The sequence below is a fragment of the Oncorhynchus nerka genome, linkage group LG2 (assembly GCF_034236695.1).
Source record: "Oncorhynchus nerka isolate Pitt River linkage group LG2, Oner_Uvic_2.0, whole genome shotgun sequence".
NCBI lineage: Eukaryota > Metazoa > Chordata > Actinopteri > Salmoniformes > Salmonidae > Oncorhynchus > Oncorhynchus nerka.
Window position 1 is genome coordinate 71,988,978 of NC_088397.1, and position 25,083 is coordinate 72,014,060.

General features: G+C 41.2%; 4 protein-coding genes, 3 non-coding genes and 1 pseudogene across 8 annotated transcripts in view; 1 reads left to right on the plus strand and 7 right to left on the minus strand.

Moving 5' to 3' along the window:
• LOC115141753 (lysyl oxidase homolog 2A-like) overlaps positions 1 to 4,408 on the plus strand; it is an 88,632-nt gene extending 84,224 nt beyond the window's left edge. Inside the window, exons 13-14 of the mRNA XM_029680927.2 lie at positions 1,007 to 1,118; positions 4,148 to 4,408. Coding sequence (XP_029536787.2) covers positions 1,007 to 1,118; positions 4,148 to 4,221 — 186 coding nt within the window. The 3' untranslated portion in view covers positions 4,222 to 4,408. The remainder of the gene's footprint in view (positions 1 to 1,006; positions 1,119 to 4,147) is intronic.
• On the minus strand, positions 1,240 to 9,115 carry r3hcc1 (R3H domain and coiled-coil containing 1; the record flags this gene model as incomplete). Its single annotated transcript, XM_065021835.1, has 8 exons — positions 1,240 to 5,544; positions 5,725 to 5,820; positions 6,015 to 6,085; positions 6,322 to 6,494; positions 6,897 to 7,548; positions 7,806 to 7,943; positions 8,187 to 8,317; positions 8,999 to 9,115. Coding segments are annotated over 8 exons (1,491 nt in total), but the record flags the coding sequence as incomplete, so codon positions are not given.
• A 247-nt stretch (positions 9,116 to 9,362) lies between these two features.
• LOC115141781 (golgin subfamily A member 7-like) lies at positions 9,363 to 19,651 on the minus strand. 2 transcript variants are annotated; one of them, XM_029680989.2, is made up of 6 exons: positions 19,452 to 19,651; positions 19,048 to 19,173; positions 12,128 to 12,280; positions 11,813 to 11,914; positions 11,544 to 11,603; positions 9,363 to 10,324 (listed from the first exon to the last, which is right to left on the minus strand). In XM_029680989.2, exons 1-5 carry the CDS (start codon positions 19,458 to 19,460, stop codon positions 11,556 to 11,558), a joined length of 438 nt encoding a protein of 145 aa, XP_029536849.1. In that variant the 5' UTR covers positions 19,461 to 19,651; the 3' UTR covers positions 9,363 to 10,324; positions 11,544 to 11,555. The 2 variants fall into 2 exon arrangements, with proteins under 2 accessions (XP_029536849.1, XP_029536840.1); XM_029680980.2 differs by having other exon boundaries at positions 9,363 to 11,221; positions 19,452 to 19,649.
• Positions 19,652 to 20,881: 1,230 nt separating this feature from the next.
• Positions 20,882 to 24,896, minus strand: LOC115141800 (large ribosomal subunit protein uL10). Its single transcript, XM_029681005.2, has 8 exons — positions 24,797 to 24,896; positions 24,194 to 24,302; positions 23,710 to 23,885; positions 23,486 to 23,573; positions 22,851 to 22,997; positions 22,203 to 22,388; positions 21,596 to 21,736; positions 20,882 to 21,117 (listed from the first exon to the last, which is right to left on the minus strand). The coding sequence occupies exons 2-8, from the start codon at positions 24,245 to 24,247 to the stop codon at positions 20,962 to 20,964; spliced, it is 948 nt and encodes a 315-aa protein (XP_029536865.1). The 5' UTR covers positions 24,248 to 24,302; positions 24,797 to 24,896; the 3' UTR covers positions 20,882 to 20,961.
• On the minus strand, positions 21,197 to 21,325 carry LOC115146446 (small nucleolar RNA SNORA63). Its single transcript, XR_003866154.1, has one exon. It is a non-coding gene; the product is annotated as a small nucleolar RNA SNORA63 (small nucleolar RNA).
• LOC115146436 (small nucleolar RNA SNORA63) lies at positions 21,831 to 21,959 on the minus strand. Its single transcript, XR_003866152.1, has one exon. It is a non-coding gene; the product is annotated as a small nucleolar RNA SNORA63 (small nucleolar RNA).
• LOC115146432 (small nucleolar RNA SNORD15) lies at positions 22,599 to 22,726 on the minus strand (annotated as a pseudogene).
• LOC115146442 (small nucleolar RNA SNORA63) lies at positions 23,112 to 23,240 on the minus strand. The gene has a single exon (XR_003866153.1). It is a non-coding gene; the product is annotated as a small nucleolar RNA SNORA63 (small nucleolar RNA).
• Positions 24,897 to 25,083: the final 187 nt, after the last annotated feature.

The window sequence follows — 25,083 nt, forward strand, 5'->3', positions numbered from 1 at the left end:
TACAGGGAGACAGGACAGACAGCTGATCATCCTCACAGTGGCAGACCACGTGTAACAACACCTGCACAGGATCAGTACATCCGAACATCACACCTGCGGGACAGGTACAGCATGGCAACAACTGCCCGAGTTACACCAGGAACGCATAATCCCTCCATCAGTGCTGAGACTGTCCGCAATAGGCTGAGAGAGGCTGGACTGAGGGCTTGTAGGCCTGTTGTTAGGCAGGTCCTCACCAGACATCACCGGCAACATCGCCTATGGGCACAAACCCACCGTCGCTGGATCAGACAGGACTGGCAAAAAGTGCTCTTCACTGACGGGTCACGGTTTTGTCTCACAAGGGGTGATGGTCGGATTCACGTTTATCGTCGAAGGAATGAGCGTTACACCGAGGCCTGTACTATGGAACGGGATCGATTTGGAGGTGGCGGGTCTGTCATGGTCTGGGACGTTGTGTCACAGCATCATTGGACTGAGCTTGTTGTCATTGCAGGAAATCTCAACGCTGTGCGTTACAGGGAAGATATCCTCCTCCCTCATGTGGTACCCTTCCATGACCCTCCAGCATGACAATGCCACCAGCCATACTGCTCATCCTGTGCGTAATTTCCTGCAAGACAGGAATATCAGTGTTCTGCCATGGCCAACGAAGAGCCCGACTCTCAATCCCATTGAGCACGTCTGGGACCTGTTGGATCGGAGGGTGAGGGTGAGGGCCAGGGCCATGGCCATGCCCCCCCCCCCCCCAGAACTGTCCAGGAACTTGCAGGTGCCTTGGTGGATGAGTGGGGTATCTCACAGCAAAAACAGGCAACCCCCCCCCTTTGTTCAGGGACACATTATTCCATTTCTGTTAGTCACGTCTGTGGAACTTGTTCAGTTTATGTCTCAGTTGTTGAAACTTATGTTCATACAAATATTTACACGTTAAGTTTTCTGAAAAGAAACACTGACAGTGAGAGGACGTTTCTTTTTTTGCTGAGTTTATGTTGTCTTTCCCCAGGTTGTAATCAACCCCAACTATGAGGTGGCAGAGTCCGACTACACCAACAACATTATGAAGTGCAGGTGTCGATACGATGGCCACCGGATATGGACGTACAACTGTCATATAGGTGAGAGACGATGACAACAGTGGCGATTACTGACTACAATAGTATTGAATGCGATGGACACAATTAACTTTTCATGTTCAAAGACCTTTTTTCTATGGATAACAAATGACCACATTCCAAAGAAGCTTACATTCATTTAGTAAATAAATTGGTGAAAAGGCATTCGCAAAATTCTAAAACATTTTCATGAGACAATTTACTGATAATACTAACATATTCACAAGGGATGGTCCCCAAACACGTGTGCTTTAAGGTTAGTCTTACAAACTGGAAAGACAGATTTCCTCTGCTGGATCGTAATGTTGGCCATTACAATAGTCAGTAAAAATAAAAATATATATACACATATACACACAGTCAATAGTTGACACACCTACTCATTCCAGGGTTTTTCTTCATTTTTAGTATTTTCTACAATGTAGAAAAACAGTGAAGACATCAAAACTATGAAATTACACATATGCAATCATGTACTAACCAAAACTGTGTTAAACAAATCAAAATATTTGATCAAAGTTGCCACCCTTTGCCTTGATGACAGCTTTGCACACTCTTGGTATTATTATCCCAAGCAGCTTCATGAGGTAGTTACCTGGAATGCATTTAAATTAACAGGTGTGCCTTTGTTAAAAGCTAATTTGTGGAATTTCTATCCTTAATGCATTTAAGCCAATCATTTCTGTTGTGACAAGGTAGGGGTGGTGTACAGAAGATAGCCCATATTATGGCAGGAACAGCTCAAATAAGCATGGAGAAACAACAGTCCATTACTTTAAGACATGGTCAGTCAATCTGAAACATTTCAAGAATTTCAAGTGCAGTGGCAAAAACCATCAGGCGCTATGATTAAACTGGCTCTCATGAGGACCGCCACAGGAAAGGAAGACTCAGTTACCTCTGCTGCAGAGGATAAGTTCTTTAGAGTTAACTGCACCTCAGATTGCAGCCCAAATAAATGCTTCAGAGTTCAAGTAACAGACACATCAACTGTTCAGAGGAGACTGCGTGAATCAGGCCTTCATGGTCAAATTGCTGCAAAGAAACCACACCAATAAGAATAGACCTGCTTGGTCAAAGAAACATGATGGAAATCTGTCCTTTGTTCTGATGAGTTCAAATTTGCGATTTTTGGTTCCAACGGTCATGTCTTTGTGAGACAGAGTAGGTGAATGGGTAATCTTCACATGTGTGGTTCCCAACATGATGCATGGAGGAGGTGTGGTGATTCTTTGCTGGTGACACTGTCAGTGATTTATTTATAATTCAAGGCACACTTAACCAGCATGGCTACCACAGCATTCTGCAGCGATACACCATCCCATATGGTTTGCGCTTAGTGGGACAATCATTTGTTTTTCAACAAGACAATGACACAACACACCTCCAGGCTGTGTAAGGGCTATTTGACCAAGAAGGAGAGGGATGGAGTGCTGCATCAGATGACCTGGCCTCCACAATCACCCGACCTCAACCCAATTGAGATGGTTTGGACCGCAGAGTGAAAGAAAAGCAGCCAACAAGTGCTCAGCATATGTGGGAACTCCTTCAAGACTGTTGGAAAAGCATTCCAGGTGATGCTGGTTGAGAGTATGCAAAGCTGTCATCTAAGAGTGGCTACTTTGAAAAACCTCAAATATAAAATACATTTTGATGTCACTTTTTTGGTTACTACATGATTCCATGTGTTATTTCAGTTTTGACGTCTTCACTATTATTATTATTCAATTTAGAAAATAGTAAAAATAAAGAAAAACCCTTGAATGAGTAGGTGGGGCCAAACTTTTGACTGGTACAGTATACCATAAAAAACAATGGCATAACAGAACTCTATATAATAATTGCATTCTATTTGATTTAAATCCCCCTGGAAAAATGCTTATAAACATAAACAAGTAACATTTTATCATTCAGCTTGAATGTTTCAGAAAATGTTTGAGTGAGTTTTTAGCATTAGAAATCAACCATTTTATTAATTGTTCAACATGGCGATCCTGAATAGTTTTGTCGAGTTGTAATTGCATATGCGGACATTTTTTTCTTTCCGTTTTCCTTTTGCTACGCAAGTATGCAATGTATAAATTAGGCTTAATTAAACAATAAGCCTCGAGAGGGTGTGGTATATGGCCAATATACCACAGCTGAGGACTGTTCATAAGCATGAGGCAACGCGGAGTGCCTGGATACAGCCGTTAGCCATGGTATATTGGCCATATACCACAAACTCCAGAGGTGCCTTATTGCTATTATAAACTGGTTACCAACGTAATTAGAGCAGTAAAAGTAAATGTTTTGTCATACCCGTGGTATACGGTCTGATATACCACAGCTTTCAGCCATTCAGCATTCAGGGCTCAAACCATCCAGTTTATAATAGGAATTATACAACCCGTGTATCATCAACTTTATCCATCTATAAATGGACGCAACCAGGGTAAGCTAAAATGATCTGTTAAGTGTTTGGGTTATAACAAATTACGAAGTTAAAATACAGTAAGACTTGTCGACACCCCAAACCGCACAGTAACGCAACGCCCCATTCGCTTTGAAACTGGTGCCTGATTCACACTACAGGACCAAAAGGAGCAAACCTGAACTGTACTGGGTCAGCCTTATTACACGTCCACCCACCATAGTTGTTGGGACCATGATAGAAAATACAATGTGAAAAGAAAATATCCACGCCTGCATAGTATGGTTTGGGTCGGCCCTATAGTGTTAATCACACACTTGAGTGCTACACTGGCATCAACAAAAAACAATGGGAACTTGAAGAGGAACAAGTCATAGGACAGCAATGGTCTGCCAGTTATTTAAGTAGCAAGGACTTCTGTAGTCGTGTAGCCAAGTTGTAGCCTGACATTCCTGTAAAAGATCATGAAAACAATCAGTTAAAAGAGAGAGAAGGCTTGAAGACTTCAGTGAGTGAATTATATATATTTTTTCAATTGTAATTATATGGTGCTATCAAACTGTGGCCACTATTGAATGAGTGCAGTTCTTCATGTGTCCCATTCGTCTCTCCTCTTCAGGTGGCTCAGTGAGTTCTGAGTCAGAGGAATCCTCTTTCCCTGGCCTCTTGAATAACCAGCTGGGACACAGGTAGTGTGGATGGACTCAATAGAAAGACTGGGAGGAACATTTTATTTCACGAAACTGATGAGAATGACCAGCAAGACTGTTGTGACATTATCAACCACTAGAGGGAGCGCTGTACTGTGTTCCCTCCCTATTGGTGCTGGATGAAAATGTAAAAGCCTTTCTCACCTCAATGCCAACATTTGATGTAAGGACATTTCAGACAAAAAAATCCTGTTTTAAAGATCCAGCTTGAAGAAGCATCTGTCTTTACTGATCTCACTAATTTCCTTAGCACCAGCACGCCGCTGTACATGTTATCAAATCAGTCATACATACATATATGCATCTTTCTGGTCCACCATAAGGAGAGAAAAATACATGTTTTTGACACCTGCTGCACTTCGAGACAGTTTCTTACTTTTTTTTTGCAAAAAGTGTTGAGACGGAATTTATGCAACTATGAAGTAGGTGGGAAAGTAGCAGAAGTCTTGCCTCCATTGGGAATCTTTTTTTTTTTTTTTTACTGATGAAATAAATGGGGAATCATTTGTCAATTTTAGTGCAGTTTCATGCCAGTCTGTGACAATGTGGTAGCAAGCCATTGTAAATATTAATAGGAAGAACCCATGTCTTCCTGTACAGTATTCACTAAGGATAAGGCAATATTATTACAACCATACAGCTGCCACTTTGTTTTTGATGATCAAAACTGGATTTGTTTGTCTCTAACGATATTTAAAACCTTTCATCTTAAGATCCTAAGATAAATATACATTTTAGTCTTAGCATATTTTGCTCAGTTTAGTACATTTTATTAAATTATTACTGTCTGGGGACTCTAAAATCGGTTTGTTTTCTCATTTGTATAACGTCATGAATGACATGTGAACATTAATCTTTGCATCATTTTGTCCTGTTTGTGATACAGCAACTACATAGCCCTTCATTTGACAAGGGTACTCTTTACTAGATGGTTGATTGTCCTGTACGGTTGAATGTGGAAAAGCATTTTGTGCTTGCATGTTTTCTGTAATAAACAATAATGAAACAAGAAAACCATGACGTCCTTGTATTGATGTCTTAAACTGAGACTCTGCACTATGCAGTGATCACAAGCACCAACGTGAACTAAAGACATTGCAGAGTGAGGCCCGGTAGTTTAGTCATCCCAATACTGTGGTTTACTTTGTATCTCTTCAGTCTACGTTAAAAGGCCATCACACCTGCTGTAGCGGTCAGAAACGTTGCGAGGGCGTTCCACCTCTCTGCACTCCCAGGGCTCTGGATACCATTCTGCGGGCCACCGCTGAGTCTGTCCGTGGCCTATCCTTCACCGGCTGGATAAACTCTGGGAAATACAGAATAATTTTATATTATAGTATGGAATAAAGAGATACCATACTATTTGCATGTTACCACCAAGTTATAGTTACTTACAATGAAAACATTATTTACCCAAATAGAAGATACCACTTAATTTAAATATGTTTTTCTTAGTGCTGCTGTATTGAGGTAACAAGGACAATACCAGCACGCCTTATGGCTTTCCCTTTGGCCTTCTTGCTCCCGTCAGACAGAGTGCACGTCTTCAGGAGAGGGTGCCGAATGGAAAGTGCATGGAGGGCTAAACACAAACACAGGGTTGAATCAAAGACTCATCTCTGATGTCATAAGAAAGAACACCAACTTCTCCTCACCTAAGGCCAGTAGGTCACACAACCAACTCCAATTTCTAATGTGCCAAAAGAAACTCGTTACTCATCTTGGACTTAAATATCCCTCAAAATATGAAAAAATAGATATACTCAAAAACCATACCTGCAGATTGACTGGAGAACACGCCCAGGGCGTGAGTGTTGTCCACCCACTTAATCTTCATGCCTTCGTCGCTGGAAGACAGAGACAAGACTGGGAGAGTTAAGTTAGACAGCCCTTATGAGTGTGCTGTGGGCTTTAATGAGAGGCATGGGGAGGCTTTCACCTGTGCTGTGGGGCAAAGTTTCCCCTAGGTACAGATCTACGATCAGCTTCCCCTCCCCAATCCTAACCATCAGTTGGATTTAAAAAAAAACTTATCCAAGATCAGCGTCTCGGGGAAACATCACCCTACTCTTGAGGCTTTCACCTGTAGTCTGCAAAGGCATCCAGCAGGTCGCCTGTTTTGAACATGGCCGGGAAGTCGTAGATCTCGATGACGTGGCCAAATTCGTCCTGGTTGATCCACACGTTCTCGAAACAAGAGTAGTCGTTGTGGGCGTGTTCGATGGCCACGTCAGTTTCTGTCAAGTGGGCCTTGATCTGACGAGAAATTCAGCCAGTTATTGAGATATAGCAACCTATCCCAAATAAGTGTTTATCAATCCTTTTACATATACAAAATGTGAAATATAACTTATACATTATCTGTGGACACCCCCCACCCCAGTGTAACACCCCATTCCCTTTAAAACAGATGCCTGATTCACACTATAGAACCAAAAGGCTAGCCTACACCTAAAACTATATAGTCTATTTAACTTGAGGACAATCCATAATGTCACGGTAATTTTTGTACCATTTTCAAACAGATTTACATAACCAAAAATGTTAAATCTCATAACTGAAGTCTTTTGAAGAAATGAACAGAAATTATATAATCCCCATAGATCAACCCCGCCAGTCCATTGTCATGGAATTAGTCTGAAATTCACCACACTGTACCTCTTGGCTAAAATCAACAGCATCGCTAGCAGCATCCTTGGCTGGTGTTGTATGAGAGGCATGGTGTTGGTGGGAGGTCACGTTGCTACTGCCCACAGACGACTCCTCCGTCAGCGACTCCTCCGCTACATGTTCCTCCTCCTCCTGGGCTTCCCTAGTCTGGTGCTCCAGGGTCAGGGCCATGAAGTAGGACACAGTCTGGCCCCAGGCGGGGGGGTGGGGGCAGGGCTCCTCTACTGAGAAGCGAATGAAGTCGTCCTCCTGCCCAGCGCTAGTGGTATTAGAAGGCACACTGTCCTGGTTGGTGTTGGCCTGTGTTTCTGACAGCGTTCCCTCCGTGGTGTCTGAGGAGCAGCAGGAGCAGGACTCTGAGGTGGAGGTGCATCCCGAGGAGGTGAAGCTGAGACTGGGCAGGGGCAGGTCGAGGTCCACCCCTGCTGGTGGTCCGTGGAGATTACTGCCACTGTCCCGTTGCCTGTCCCTAGCCGCCCTTGGGACGTAGATGGCCTTGTCAGGGCGTTTGGCACTACCTCCGCTCCGCTGGGCCAGGGGTCTGGGCTGGAGGTCCATTCTGCTGCTCTGCATCCCCATACCTCTCCTAGGAGCCTCATTGTAGAAACTGTCTGTGTTGCTTTCATCCCCCAGATCCAGCCTGGCACAGATAACACACTATACTAAAGTCACCATGTAACACTGTGAAATAAATGGGCAATAATTCACATTAAGATGCCCCTATACCATGTAGTTACTTTAGAACTACTTTGGCAGCCAGACTTGGATCAATTTAATGTAGTGTGACCTGATAATATGGCATATGAATTTACCAGCTGTTTATCCAGGAAGTCCCATCGAGGTCAGAAGACTTATTTACAAGATAGAACTCAATTTAAGACCTTGTGTGTGCACTACCTGAGGTGCGAGTAGCAGACAACTACTCTGCGGCTCCAGCCCTCCCCCACGGAGAAGGTCGCGAGGTTACGGTGGTTCTCAGTGGTTTTGTGAATCAGGTAGCGAAGTCTGCTTGATAGAGGGGGGAAGAGTAGGGCACTGGGGAGGGAGGGGACAACACTCAAGCCAAAGCTTATTTAGGGTGACATCCAAGATGTGACTTTGGTGACATCAACAGATAGACTTTGATCACCTGTAGGTACATTATGATCTGTGACACCTAGCTAAATGCAATTAATACACATTTACGTGAAATGGCGTTGACAGGGAATGTGTCCCACAAAAAAAATGGACAAGCCCTCAACTTATGTTTGTGACAGAATGCAGGAAATGGTAGCTTACCTTTTCTGTTTCTCTCTCTGTAGGTAAGCATCCAGTTCGTGCAGGACTGTGTGAACAAATTCATTTTCTTGCTTGGGAAGATAACAGCCATCAAAACAAGGAAACGCCAGGGTAGCGATGTTGGCACTTAGCTGCAAAATAATAGTCTTTCATGATCAACGGTGGTGAGGCAGTTGACTCAGTGCGACAACCGTTCATATATATACACCTCAGTGTGGTTACAAAAACCCAATCCTATATCTAGCAAGCACTTTAAGACAACATTTCCAGACTTACGTTAAATTCGCTATCAGCTAAATCCCAAATTTACAGGGGACGGTAGCTTTGTCCAATATTATATCCACTGCACTGCCCATACCAGGGTTCCCCATCCCGGTTCATTTTTAAACCTTTATTTAACTAGGCAAGTCAGTTAATAACAAATTCTTATTTTCAATGAGGGCCTATGAACAGTGGGTTAACTGCCTGTTCAGGGCCAGAACGACAGATTCGTACCTTGTCAGTAACCTTTCGGTTACTAGTCCAACGCTCTAACTACCATGGAGCGAAACCAGGTTTTCCAGTTGTTACTGACCTGATTCATTTCATAAACCAGCTAATTATTAGAATCACGTGCGCTAGATTAAGGTTGGAGCGAAACACTACAGGACAGTGCTCCAAGAACAGGGTTGGAGATCCCTGGCCCATACAGTGTTCAGTTGCTAAGTTTAGCTAGCTAACTCTGCTATAGCTAGCTAGCAAATGCTGAACAGAAGCTATTCAATCAAGCAGTTTCACTTATGCAATTATAAAATCTGACATTTTGTTCTTACCTTTAGTTTGGCAGTTAAAAAGATGCCCAAGTAATAAATTACCAAGAAAAAAAGTTGAGAAATTATTCCCAAGCACACAGCAAACGCTTGATGAAAACGCAGCCAGCCCCTTCCAAATAATTATTGCAGGTTCCATCTCAGTGTAATTGTGCCCCCTCGCGAATAGGCGCAGAATGCATTCATAAACTATTTCATTATTGCTAACTAACGATGACTCGCTCCATTGATCGTAGGATATTGTTGACTAAATTAAAAATGTTATTCACTCATTTGCTGTTTGTCTAGCTGTGGTCACTGGTTATCTAGTAAAAAAAAATACAATTATGTAATGTGAGCTATATTTAATTGAGTAGGGCTTCACAGATTATTCACGAAAATAGTTTATTTGTAGATACACATTACACTACATATAATAACAAGAACAAACAATAGATTGGCTTTTAATTCCTGTCTTGGGATTCAACGCATGCTCAAGGTTTCTGTGGTGGATTTGCGGTCAATAATTATTTACACATATTGGACAATATCAAACAAGGATAGGGGGTAGTCTAGAAACTCCATAATTATGTTGAACCACAGTCAGGGTTGGAGTCACAATTCCTGTCAATTCACATTTAGTCAAGCTAAATAAATTAAAACTAGCTAATGTGAAAACCTGATTCTTATTGGCAATAACAGGCAACATGTGTGCTTAAACACTGGTGAACTGTCACTATAGAACAGAAACCATAATACAAACCCACACAACGCTGCATACGAAACAAGTTCACATCAAATAGCCTACAAGGTGATCAAAAGTACACACACACCAAATCAATATGTTATCTTCTGACAATTATACTGAACAAAATTATAAACGCAACATGTAAAGTGTTGGTTCCATGTTTCATGAGCTGAAATAAAAGATCCATACACAAAAACATTTCTAATTTTGTGCACATATTTGTTTACATCCCTGTTAGTGAGCATTTCTCCTTTGCCAAGTTAATCCAGCCACTTGTGACATATCAAGACACTGATTAAACGGCATGATCATTACACAGGTGCACCTTGTGCTGGGGTCAATAAAAGGACACCAAAATATTGTCAAAACAATACCACCAATGTCTCAATTGGCATGCTGACTGCAGGAATTTACACCAGAGCTGTTGCCAAATAAGTTAATGTTCATTCCTCTACCATAAGCCGCCTCCAACATTGTTTGAAGAATTTGGCAGTACGTCCAACCGGCCTCACAACATGTAACCACGCCAGCCGAGGCCCTCCACATCCGGCTTCTTCACCTACGGGATCGTCTGAGACCAGCCACCCGGACAGCTGATAAAACTGAGAAATATTTATTTCTGTTATAAAGCCATTTTGTGGAGAAAAACTCATTCTGATTGGCTGGGCTTGGCTCCCCAGTGGGTGGGCCTATGCCCTCTCAGGCCCACCCATGGATGCACCCCTGCCCAGTCATGTGAAAACCATAGATTAGGACCTAATTATTTTATTTCAATTGATTGATTTCATTATATGAATTGTAACTCAGTAATTTCGTTGAAATAGTTGCATTTATATTTTTGTTCATTATACATACAAAAGGAGCAGCAACATTTTAGCAAAAGCTTATAGTTGGTTTTTGAGAAGTACAACTCAGAAAATGTGCTATGTTACTGTACATCGTTATCGTTTGTAAACTCCAGGAACGAGAATCCATGAGTTTGGAACATGCTAGCACTGCCCCATTCCCTCTCATTGTATTTGCTAAAGTAAACATCTGAATTGTGGCAGATTACAGTTTCTCCTGGCCCATTAGACTACTGTCAAGGTAAGGAACCATTTGACTAATTATGTACATTTTGGTGAAGCAGAGAGGATATTTTAAAACACAGGTTTAAAAACTGGGTGAAATATACCTTTAAGGGCTATTTGCATTGACCTATTACACAGTGCACCTTTAATTACGAGTAAGGGTTAAAAAAATGGCAATATAAAACAAAATGGCACCCTTCATACTAAAGGTGTGGTCTTGCTTAACTAGAATAAGACTTTTCACGTTAAAATGAATCATCTCAATAAACATGTAAAAACAGGGAGTGTTGGTCTCTCTGGAATATAGGCTACTAGCGCACATTTCCCATCTCGTATGTGAAATAAATAAAAACAATTCTATCTACGTCCATAAGGAATCATTGATGGTGTGGTGAGACAATTGGGAAGCACCAGGTGAAATAGGCCATCCTGCATAAGAGCAAAAACAAAAACACTTCAAATTAACAATAGTGTGAAGGTAGTCCTGACAGCTGGAGCCAGGGTGCAGTGGAATTGTCAAATAACATTGCTTATCTGAACATTGCTGCTCATTAACCATAGGGAATGTAAGTCCAGACATATCATTTGACAGTATCTCCAAGTCAATATTATTATATTCTTTCTAGTTATTTAGACACTAAGCTCTTGTGAGGTTGCTATGAAACTTATTTCCATTGGTATCCCCTGTTAGAGTTAACAGGATGAGAGAACATCTTATTTAAATGAGGTGAATGTCAGAGAAAACACTCACCTTTGGTGTGGTTTATCTTCCGGAGCCAATGCTTCGATCCTCAAAGATGGTGATTTCAACCTGGGGAGGGGTTAGTTAAGGAAGCTGGGATCCAGCAAGAAATGCAAGACAGCTACACAAGAAAGGTCTAGCTATGCATCCGAAATGGCATCCTACTCCTTTTACAGTGCACTACTTTTAACCAGAGCCCAAGGAAAATATAAAGGGATTATGGTGGCATTTGGGAAGCAACCTTTGTTAGTGTGAGCCTCTGGGACAGTAAAGGATACAACCCTGAGACCTCTCTCTATTGGGTCCGTAAGCAGCAGTCCCAGAGGAGCGTAGATCTTCTCATTCTGCTCCTTGATGAACCTAGCGATCTTCTTCAATACCTAGAGACAAAGAAAGTAAGCCCTTTCACCAATTCATGGCTTGGCCTAAAAAATAAAATAAAAAATACACCTAATATGGCCACGTCATAAAACATAGGTTCAGTCCCAAATGACAACATATTCTCAATATAGTTTGTGCACTACTTTAGACCCTGGCCCACAGGGACTAACCCTTGGCCTGCATACTTCTATGGAGAAGACTGAGGGACCTACTTTCTCATAATGGGTCTCCATACAGAGGAAGATCGTGTAGGCGGTCATGCAGGCCAAGCAGCCCTCCAGGTAAGACTTGCCACCAATTTTCTCAGCCTCAGCATAGAGGTTGTTGAGCGTCTGCATCGTCTCCTCAAACTGTTGCCTGTCAACCTGAAAAAAAGTATGCCCATCAACCCCTCAGTAAGAGCTCTGCACGACCAAAGTCACTGAGCAATAATGGAAAAGTACACTGACTACACAAACTGAAGGAATGTATGACAATTCTATTTGAACAGCGGTCTGCTTAGTAGCTGTTTGTGTGGTCGACGGCCGGGGACAAGATGGCGGAGTGAGTGGTCACTTTAAACAATGCTCCTGAACTTTAAAATTGAATTCAAGCCCTAATTTGAGTTTGACGAGGATTACAGTTAAACATTGTTGCTGTCTTTTTTGCATTTTTTATTAGTTTGATGGTTTACTGAATCACTTTTCCACTTTATTATACGTCAAGCAAGTTCAGCCAACCCTAGCTAGCTAGTATTGTAACATTAGCGGAGATGGAAGCTAGCAAAATGTAGAGGGAGCTGTCGTAAACAAGGTAGATCCTATCAACTATATGGAATATTTTGAAACTACCCCAGAAGTAATGGTACAGAGGTCGGAGGAATTAGTCTTCTGTACAGGTGTCCAAATAACCCCTTCGAAACCCTCCAACCTGAAGAGACTACGAGAAAGTGACCCCGGGCAGGCTCAACCATCGGCCTATCACCAATGATAACATCTTCGAGGCAATCCAGGGTTTAAACAAGAAATTTGACGAACAAGATCGGCTTAATGGCTTTGAGAGGTTTCATAAAATTACCCTCCCAATTGCAAACGTTTCCAAAACTACAGAGTTTAATGCAGCGGGCATTAATATTACCAGATGATGCAAAACTGTTGAAAAATAAAGTTGATGCCCTGACAAAAGAAAACGAGGAGCTGCCCACAGGCAGTGCTGAACAGGATCGATACAAGTGCCGATTTTTTATTTATTTTTTATTTTACCTTTATTTAACTAGGCAAGTCAGTTAAGAACAAATTCTTATTTTCAATGACGGCCTAGGAACAGTGGCAGAACTGTTCAGGGGCAAAACGACAGATTTGTACCTTGTCAGCTGGGGGATTTGAACTTGCAACTTTTTTTTGGCTACTAGTCCAATGCTCTAACCACTAGGCTACCCTGCCGGGCTGAGACTGAATGGGCTACCTGAAACTGATGGTGAGAATATCAGAGGAATTGTGATTGACATTATTGGGAAGGTTTGTTCCATATCCCCGATACAACATCTACCGCGATGTTCAGGGTACACCGTCTCGGAGATAAGAGAAAGGAGAAGACACAGACAGGTCATCATTATGTTTGCGTTGAGGAACGTGGGAGTCGAGGTGTGGAGAGCTGCCAAACTTACGCCGATCTGCAAGGAGATGGGCATTCGCTTTGCAGAAGATTTGAGCAAGCGCGACAGGGATGCCTTTTCGAAGCTGTGGCCACAAGTGGATGAGGCAAGACACGGGGGGGAGGGGGCGGCCACAGGGTGGAGCTAAGTGACTGACTGATTTTGCTTTACGAGTTGGCCTGCTTATACAGTAGTAGGCTAATGAAACCATATACCGTTTCAACTGGTAAGTTTATTCATGCAATCGTTTATCTGAACACTGCATATATGTGATATTGCATAGGGCCATACTGTTCGTAGTGGTGAGTTTTGGATGTGAACATTAACCAACGTAAGCACACTGTGGTTTTTGTTTCTCATTTGATGGCTTACTAAGATATCCGTTTTATTCATTGTGTTTGAAGATCGATATTATGTAAGTAAATCCCCATTTATTTTTCATATGGCTTGATTAGCTTTCAGCGACGTTTTTATTAAGTTTGAGAGTTCAATTGAAGATCTAATCTATTAATATAATATGTGCTATTACACAATCTTTCCATTTATTTTCCCTTTTATGGTCGTTACTGTTCGTCAAGAATTTTTGAAAACGTATGCTACCTTTATATTATTCAGGGTCCCTGTTTATTCTAGACAACTCTATTTCTCTTTCATTTTTATCCTTGCATACCAGGGGTTTACAGAACAGCTTAAAAACGCATTTTTTTTGTTTTTGTAAAGATTCAAGTCCAATTGCTTTTTTTATTTCAAGAGACACATTCCTCAGATGCGGACTTAACATTTTGACAGTTTTAGAAATCACGTTACATATAGGTAAATATTTATGGTTATTACATACTGCCAAAAAATTAGTAAAGTCTTAATTGAGTTGAAAAACAAATATTTTACAGATAACATTTTTGGAGATGATTATAATGTTGCTCTTGATGCTCCTTTCTGATATTTGGCGTTCACAGAATCAAACTTAAAAACAATTTTCTTGGTTCAACTCTACAACTAGCGACAGACAATTAAAATCTAGAATTGATTGTTGGTTGCTATCTTCCAATCTTATGAATCTTGTATTTCCTCAGCTCCTCTGACACACCATTGTTCCATTATTCTTTCCTTTTGATAATGACAAGATATTTACTAAAGCATACTGGAAATGTAACCCTTTTCTTTTAAAGAAAAGTCATTTTGTTTATAGACTAAAACTCTTATCAGAGAGACCTGCCTCTATTATGCTCTCTCTTCTACTAACAAATGGGAAATGTTTCATTCAGAATTTGATGTCATGCCATCACTACTGGTAAAAGGCTAGCTTAGAAAAGATTATCCAAGCAGATGGATATTATTGTTGTTATTAACAGGTTGAGCAATAAACTTGATTTAAAGCAGAGCTTTCTAAATGCCCATGTGAACGACATATACAACGATAAGGCACAGGGTGCCTTCATCCGTTCAAAGGCCAAATGGATTGAAAAAGGTGAAAAAAAACATCTTATTTCTTTAATTGTGAGAACAGTAGGCAGACTAGGCATAGTATTACATCCATTTATGTAAGTGACAATATATCTGATGATCTTGAAGTGATTAATAAGAAAAAACCTCTTTCCACAGTTCACTATATGAATCACATCTTTCAGAAGGCGACTTGGATTCCTTTTTTGATTCAGTTAATAACTCTATTTAGCCTATAGAAAGGTTTAAGAAATTATGTGATTCTGATATAGATATTACTGGAGTTGGACCAAGCCATTAAACAAATGCCTATAGGTAAATCTCCTGGACCGGATAGCCTGACTCCTAGCTACATTTTTGGCCTGATATTAGAGAGTTATTGCTTTGTCTACAAAGTGGGTATTGCTAATGCTATCTTACCTCCTTCGAGACAGGGACTAATAGTTATTGTACCCAAACCAAAGAAGGACTCTTTACCTGGACAATTGGAGACTTAGTCAGTTGCCAACAACGTGATGGAAGTTACTAGCCCATGTCTATGCCAAAAAAGTGAAAAGGCCTTGATGATATAAAAATCAGTGAAACTCAAATCAGCCTTCATTAAAGGAAGGAGTATCCATAACCATATACGATTGGTTTTAGAATTTGATGATGGCTTTATATTGTTTTTAGATTTTTTTTTTAAGCTTTTGACACTTTAGAACAACTTTTTTTATTTACAGTGCCTTGCGAAAGTATTCGGCCCCCTTGAACTTTGCGACCTTTTGACACATTTCAGGCTTCAAACAAAGATATAAAACTGTATTTTTTTGTGAACAATCAACAAGTGGGACACAATCATGAAGTGGAAAGACATTTATTGGATATTTCAAACTTTTTTAACAAATCAAAAACTGAAAAATTGGGCGTGCAAAATTATTCAGCCCCCTTAAGTTAATACTTTGTAGCGCCACCTTTTGCTGCGATTACAGCTGTAAGTCGCTTGGGGTAGGTCTATCAGTTTTGAACATCGAGAGACTGAAATTTTTTCCCATTCCTCCTTGCAAAACAGCTCGAGCTCAGTGAGGTTGGATGGAGAGCATTTGTGAACAACAGTTTTCAGTTCTTTCCACAGATTCTCGATTGGATTCAGGTCTGGACTTTGACTTGGCCATTCTAACACCTGGATATGTTTATTTTTGAACCATTCCATTGTAGATTTTGCTTTATGTTTTGGATCATTGTCTTGTTGGAAGACAAATCTCCGTCCCAGTCTCAGGTCTTTTGCAGACTCCATCAGGTTTTCTTCCAGAATGGTCCTGTATTTGGCTCCATCCATCTTCCCATCAATTTTTACCATCTTCCCTGTCCCTGCTGAAGAAAAGCAGGCCCAAACCATGATGCTGCCACCACCATGTTTGACAGTGGGGATGGTGTGTTCAGGGTGATGAGCTGTGTTGCTTTTACGCCAAACATAACGTTTTGCATTGTTGCCAAAAAGTTCAATTTTGGTTTCATCTGACCAGAGCACCTTCTTCCACATGTTTGGTGTGACTCCCAGGTGGCTTGTGGCAAACTTTAAACAACACTTTTTATGGATATCTTTAAGAAATGGCTTTCTTCTTGCCACTCTTCCATAAAGGCCAGATTTGTGCAACATATGACTGATTGTTGTCCTATGGACAGAGTCTCCCACCTCAGCTGTAGATCTCTGCAGTTCATCCAGAGTGATCATGGGCCTCTTGGCTGCATCTCTGATCAGTCTTCTCCTTGTATGAGCTGAAAGTTTAGAGGGACGGCCAGGTCTTGGTAGATTTGCAGTGGTCTGATACTCCTTCCATTTCAATATTATCGCTTGCACAGTGCTCCTTGGGATGTTTAAAGCTTGGGAAATATTTTTGTATTCAAATCCAGCTTTAAACTTCTTCACAACAGTATCTCGGACCTGCCTGGTGTGTTCCTTGTTCTTCATGATGCTCTCTGTGCTTTTAACGGACCTCTGAGACTATCACAGTGCAGGTGCATTTATACGGAGACTTGATTACACACAGGTGGATTGTATTTATCATCATTAGTCATTTAGGTCAACATTGGATCATTCAGAGATCCTCACTGAACTTCTGGAGAGAGTTTGCTGCACTGAAAGTAAAGGGGCTGAATAATTTTGCACGCCCAATTTTTCAGTTTTTGATTTGTTAAAAAAGTTTGAAATATCCAATAAATGTCATTCTACTTCATGATTGTGTCCCACTTGTTGTTGATTCTTCACAAAAAAATACAGTTTTATATCTTTATGTTTGAAGCCTGAAATGTGGCAAAAGGTCGCAAAGTTCAAGGGGGCCGAATACTTTCGCAAGACACCGTAGAACTCTACTTTTGGGTTTGGGGAGAATCTCTGTAAAGTGATAAGGGTGATATTAGCAGTTCGGTGGGTATGAGTAATGGCACATCCCCTTGTTTCTCTATTGCCAGAAGAATTAGACAGGGTTGCTCAATATCCCATCTTATTTATTTTAGCCAGATTTACTAGCTGTTTTTCTTAACAATTCTGAGAATTTAAAAAGGGTTATTTTTGGTAAAGATATAAATATCAGTCAATTTGCAGATGACACTGCTCTTTTCCTAAAGGATAGAGTGGCCATTCCCTTGGCTATTGACAGAATCAAAAAACATTCTATGGCCTCTGGGTTGACTCTCAACCTTAATGAATTGGTATGAGATCACATTTGTTGCTGTGACTCCGTCAACATTGCCTCCATACCGGTTAAAAAGGAAGTTAAATATTTAGGAATTGTTTTCACTAAAAATGTATCAGATAAAGAATCTTTAAACATCGATAACAGAATTAATGCCATGAGTTTCATTAAGTCAGTGGCTGCAATGTGATCTTAAATTTGGGTCGTATTCTTTTGTCCAAGACTGATGGTTTATCTAGAAATATTTACATAGAAGGTAAACAACACAAGTCAGTCCCTTTTACTTTCTTCTACAATTAGTGAAAGACTATGATCGTGGAGGTTTACAAGCTATTGATTGTTATTAGTGGGTGCTTTAAGAATTAAATGGTTGAAATTGTCTGTCTAATCCTACCTCTGTGGTATCATATGCCTAACAATCTGTTTATTAAACTTGGTAGACTTGAATTCCTAATGAAATGTGATTGTGAAGTTTCACCAGCAAATTCAATTTTTCAGGAACATTTGCCCCCCACAAAACATTGATTTGCAATAAGTGTTATTAAAATGAATAGGAAATCAATTTTCAAATGCCTTTGGTTTGACAAGGGTATTCATGTTGAATGTGATTTGGTAGACAACAACTGGGGAGTTTTTGCAGTTTGAGTTTGTTGGTAAATTTCAGGTTAATATTACTCAGAGAGAATATATGAAGGTTTGCAAAGCAATTCCACTTAATTTACTTGGACTTATTAAGAACACTTATATTAATGAGGTTGTTCCCTCATTTCCAAGTTTTCAAAATAATAACTTGAATCTTATGGATAAAAAAAATCCAACAATAAGTGGATACAATTGGGAGTTAATTAGGTAATTTTTGGTGATTATAATTCAATATACTGCTATGGAAGTAACCTTCTCATGCTATGGTCAAAAGTTAAAGAACCTAATTTTAAAATATTTTCTTTGCATTATGCTTATCCTTGCAATTCCGATCATAACTATTTTATTAATATTATTATTCTTGTGGCCAAATAACATATTCACAAATGTAAATGGGCTGAAACATCCCTTATTTTGTAAAAAAAAAAAAAATCCCATTTAACTGTTACAGTTTTATAAATCCCTCAAAGTTGTGAAACTTAAACATTATTAGAAGTCATGTCTCTAAATGTCTGTTAATGTCTCATTGCCTTGTCACATATTAATGATGTCCTGAAATATATATATTTTTTTTTTTTTTTTTTTTTTTGGGGGGTTCTGTATTCACAGGAATGTCCCTGTATTGATGTGTAATATTGTTAGTGTTGCAATTTAAAATATGATATATTCTTTAAAAAAAATATATATATATAAAATAAATCAATTTTAAAGAACGTAAAAAGTGTGTATGGTCTCATACCCTAGACTCCAGCTCAGAGGGGAACTTGGTCTGGAACCTGCAGATTGTACCCGAGTTGTAGTCCCTCTGGACATAGACTTTGGAGGCGACGGCTGCTTGATGTTGTAGGTCCTGCAAGTTGTGCGCCTGAAAGCATGAATTGAATAAATATCATGGGTTCATTTGTGTCCATCATTAGCCTAGTTAAGTTAACCTTAAAAGCTATCTAGCTAGCTACACTTAAGGCTCAGTCTGGACATTGGGCTAGCTAACGTTAGCCATGTTTGTTGACAACATCTTGTTTGGCTAGTAAACCAAGCACCACAGTACAGGCAGCCACCAAATTGTGAAATGTATATTCAATTAGTTAGACACGGCTTAGTTGTCAATGCCTAAATATAGTTAAAACGATCAATGTAATTTACCTCAGCCATAGTGGACGTTTTCCTTTCAGCTAGCTTCTTCGGGTAGTACTTCCGCACAGACTGAACGCTTCAATGAGTACGCTGCCACTCGTCTTTTTCCTTCTGTGGCGTTTATATGGTGGTTGGCTACCAACTTTACGGTGCATTATCACCATCAAATGGACTGAAGTGTGGAACAGAGACAGTGAATGTCTAAATCCTACCCAATATTATCATTTATTTTTCCTTTATTTTAACTAGGCAAGTCGGTTAAGAACAAATTCTTTGCCTTGTTCAGGGGCAGAAGGACAGATTTTTACCTTTGAAAACTCGCAACCTTTCGGTTCTCCCTAAGGAAATGAAATGCTCCATCCCCTGAAGATTTCTGAAGCAGTTAACTTAATCCTGGCTCTTTGACCCCATTACTCCTCAAATATAATAATTGCTCCCTTTCCCTCCCATATTTCTGAAACTGAAATAGAACATGTTCCACTGTCTCCATCTTCTGATAATGATCACACCTCCCAGTTTGATATGTTCACTGTTCTTATTAACCCCTTGGCTTCTGCTTTACTGATTGACAATTCCATCTCAACATTAGGATGTTTAAGAGCCTGCTTGGGGATAACATCCACCTCCTTCCACTCTACTCCCACATGAGCTGGCATCCAGAGGAACATCACAAATACCACCATCCGTTTCACCCTATACACGCACTGCACAATACATCCGGTCTGCTGAGACAAATTAATTAAAACTCATCAATGCAGCACAGGAGACCAAGCAAACTACTACTCGGTCTGGCCTCACCTCCTCCACACACTAATATGGCCAACAACTCCATTAAGTAAACAGAAATTATCCATTGCGGTCACTGCCACCTTAAACTGAGGAACACTAAAAGCTACACCTGACCTTGTTTTAGGGTCCTTCGGTCAATCTGCGAATATAAATAAAGTATATTGTGTTCACTTACAACTGAATCTACTCCTTCCTCAACATCTCTTACCCTTTCAAGCAACCCTAGATATATCACTGGCTGAGGGAAAAACCAAGGGGCTAGCAGTTCAAATAAAAGCACGATACACACATATAAGACTGAGGTTAACTAGTCTAGTCTCTGAACTTCATTAATCCTCTGCATAATCCTTGCAAGTCTACCCAATGGCATTCGTTTAATTTCTTTACTCATCGACATCTATATTCTTGGGTAGCTTACATATTTTCAGGAATTTTGAAAACTCCATCTTTGCTTTGTCACAAGTTACAAACCTCCCTGCCTTTTGGGTCAGGATACGGTGAACAGGTAGGGTATGATGTTTTTCTTTTACCGCATATTGAACAGTCTGACCTGACTAGAACCTCATTCACGTGTTCCATACCAATTAGGTTGTGGCCCAAACATGACTTTACACTCAGCCACTTGGCTAAAAAATGAACACAAAAAGTGGTTTGATTTTCTGGAGGTTTTTTATTACATTCAATGATCTTGAATTGGGTTAGCAACCATAAGAGTAGTGTTGGCCACCTTCTAGTCGAATAGGCCAAAGCCCATGTCGTCGTCCGAGCCCTCCTCAGACTCCTCCTTGGCCTCCTCCTTAGCGGCGGCTGGGGCAGCGGCAGTCTCGGCCACAGCCACAGGAGCAGCAACCGCGAAGGCAGTGGGGTCAGCCAGGTAAGCCTTCACCTGGGAAAAGAGGGGGTAGAGAAGCAATGTTAACTCAAATGTAGAAATCTATGGAGATAACGTGCCAATGGATGACCTGGTGTCTGAGACCAAGCGTCCCTGCCTGCCGTGGGATGCAGACAGACAGGGATAGTAGGAGACAGGTTGATGTGTGCAGGGGGAACGACAGAGCAGTACTGAACAAGCTGCACTGTAACTTATCCTGCAGCTGGGACACGCAATTGTGGCCTAATCAAGAATCAAACTGTGGCCCCCTATCCCTATGTAGATGTTACAATCAAGGATTTGACAAGCATAAGTGATGTGGTGAACATTACTAACCTAGAGGGCAAGGTGGAACCACAACCATATTACTTATAAATTCTTTCAGACTTACAGCAACATCCTGAGGGCTAGGGTTTGTTTGTGGACTGGGCCAGCATTTGATCAGTCATCCACTTCAATATCATGTGGTCAAAATGTGGGTGGGATGCCATACCTTGTCTGCCAGGGGGAAGGAGTAGTCAGTCTCCACGGCAACAGCCAGGACTCTCTTGTAGCCATTGATGATGGTGTGGGGGATGGAGGCCAGAGTCGGGTATCCGATCTCCAGACACACACTGGCGATGTTCCTCACACCCTGAAAGAGGACAAGTTGTGGCCAGGACAGGCGTGACCGCGACTTTCAGCACTTCACTCAAGTCTGATTGTTTCAATACATATTTTCTAAATTTGTGTCTGAAACCAAGCGTCCCTGTCAGCTGTGGGATGCAGACAGACAGGGATAGTAGGAAACTAGTTGATGTGTGCAGGGGGAACGACAAGGCAGCACTGAACAAGTTGCACTGTAACTTATCCTGCTTCCTCAAACACTAAGAGAATTACGTTCCTGAACTTGACAGCTAGAGTGTCGGTCCTTTTTACTTGTTTTCAGAACATAAAATATTGAGACAAGACTAAGGAGGAAGGGGAAACTAATTAAGACTTAATGGGACACAGTACTACATTTTAGTCAGCTTCATTTACTATTCAAGGCATCAATAATAATAAATTGATGGACGCAAAGTATCTTTACAAGGCAGTGTAGTGTGCACGCGCTTCCTCACCTCCAGGAACCTTGCGTGCAAAGCATCCTCAGTAATGTCGAGCACCTCAGGGCTATAGACACTACCGTTATCATACACCTGCTGGATGAGCAGACCGAAGGAAAAGGGCGAGATGTTCAACATGTTGAGCAGCGTGGCCTCACTGGCTCCCACCTTGTCTCCAGGCTTGATGAGCATAACATCGCTCTGTAGGGAGAAATTAAGGGATGAGACACTTCGTCTAAAGTTTATTTCATTTTCCGAAACGCCCCATTGTTTTCTATAGAAGAAAGCATTACAATACCAACCCTACACAAATCAGTACTTGTGTATGAGACACATGGAACACAACAAAGCCTAGCAACATGCTCAAAGTTACCTATCCAGCCAGCAACATACTTGATCAAATCAGGAAACCCTTCAGACAAATACCTCAATGTCTTCAACTGAAAAGACTGCCCTGGGGAGCTGAACCCAGACACAGAACATGACCCTGACCCAGTGACTGTGTCCTGTTCTGACTCGTCATCGTCTCATCACTGAAGAACACCTCTTATTTAGAGGATGACAATGTAATTCCACTATCTCACTAGTCTAAAGTAGAGCCCACTAAGCATAGACTGGCTGAGCTACTGCCCGAGGTTTTAAGACTGCAGTCGCCTCACGTACCAGGATTTCAATGGTTCCTCTGGAGATCTTGGTGGTGATGCCCAGGGCCTGGAAGAAGGAGGTCTTCTCAGGACCAAGCCCAGTGTTCTGGGCTGGCACAGTCACATCACAGGGGGCAATAGCGCCAGCACGTGCAGCAGCTGGTACCTGAGGGACAGAGGTTTGGAGGTTAGGGGGCAATCCAGCTATGGCTCCTATTCAAACAAAAGAGTGGAGTCCACGGATACATCCCATGAGACTGAGCAAATTCAACAGGAAATTATGTTTGAGACCAAGCGTCCCTGTCAGCCGTGGGATGAAGACAGACAGGGATAGTAGGAAATTAGTTGATGTGTGCAGGGGGACCGACAGAGCAGAACTGAACAAGCTGCACTGTAACTTATCCTGCATCGTTATTTCATCTTTTAAGCAGACTCCTGAAACGGGATTCTACATCAAGGGCTATACCATTTATTACTATTTAATAATATTGTATGTGTTCCAAATGGCATCCTATACCCTATATAGTGCCCTGGTCAAAAGTATCACTCTATAAAAGCAAATAGGGTGGCATTTTGGATAACCCCCCCCACGTTGACAATTTAACCCGAAGACCTGCGGTTCCAAATCAGTGCCTGGTCAGAAAGAACATTAACCTTGTTGGCCAGCAACATGTCCCGGATCTCAGCCAGGTCCTCCTTGGTGAAGACAAAGCCCACATTTCCTTTGATGTGGGGCAGCAACCTGTGAAGACAGCAACAATGTCAACATTGCACATAACCGCAAATGACACAAATAGCAATACTTTTTTTAAAAGGGTAGATTTAAAAAAAAGTTTCACCTAGCCATTCAGACCAAAATATGTTAGTTTAAAACATACTTCTCCAGGGCAGGATTGTTCTCCAGGTGGCCACGGATGGCTTTGCGCATCATGGTGTTTTTACCCATGAGCACCACAGCCTTCCCACGCAGAGAGAGACGAATGGCCTGCATCTGCTTCGAGCCCACATTGTCTGCACCCACAATGAAGCATTTGGGGTAGTCATCCAGCAGTTGCTGCAAAGAATAGCAAGTTAGTCAAACAAGCTGTTCTAAATTCAGTTTGAGGAAATGTAAACCCTCTACCATTGTATAAGCAAAATATTTATCCAGTTCACTACTGTGCACGTGTCTGAGACCAAGCATCCCTGTCGGCTGTGGGATGCAGACAGACAGGGATGGTAGGAAACTAGTTGATGTTTGCAGGGGAAACAAGAGAGGTACTGCACTGTAACTTAACCTGCTTTGTCAATGGCCAATCATAAGATGGGGGTCTATACTTCCAAGCACCATTGTTCTCAAAGTCAAGTGTTATGTCAACCTACGATGATTTTCATAAAATAGTTGGACTTCCACGTGGTCCTGTCTTCCCTCGGCATCTTTGCAGTGCTTCGAAGGATCGCTTTTACAGCTGGTTTAAAGACAGTATATTATCTAAGGAAAATAAAACATGATTTTAGACATGCAGCAGGTTCAAAATCAATGACACCCATCAGTAACTAAAGCTATCTACCTGGCAGTCATTCACTCACTAGCTTCCAAGCAATAACGTTAGCTGTTTCACGGCGAAAAAATGATTATTTAGCATCTAACGTTAGCTGACATTATACCAAGAGTATACCTTATCTCTATTGCTAGTTACGACTTGTATATGTACGTGGCTTTATGATGAACCGGTATATTAGTAACAAGCTAACGTCAGCTGAAATGTAACAGAAATAATGGTGGCACATGGCGGTAATCAAAGTGCCAAGGAGGCCGCACAGACAAAATAGAATATAAACTAAGAATAACTCATAATTATGTTTCCATATTACCATAGTACTGTAGTTTATTGTAATTAACAAATTATTTTTCACCCAATATAGCAAAACATATTTTAACGTGTAATAGTACATGAAGACTCAAGCCGGTGAAAACACCTTTACCTCGCAGTAAGGACGCGTGAAAGAAAGAGAACGAAACAGGAAGCGAAAAAATAACATACAGCACAAACAGCCAATCACAAAAACTATTACGACTACTCTGTTCCACAGACATGATTGGCCACCATCTGTGTCACTCATTTGTCGGTTGCAGACTCTGGGTGCGTTCGTTTTATGGCCCTGTCCACACCGGCGGTGCTCTACCGGTGCGGAGTCGGCACGGAACGCAGATGAATGGTGACGGGAGCTTGTCAAGATCAAAGGAAAAATAGATGACGCAAATGATAAAA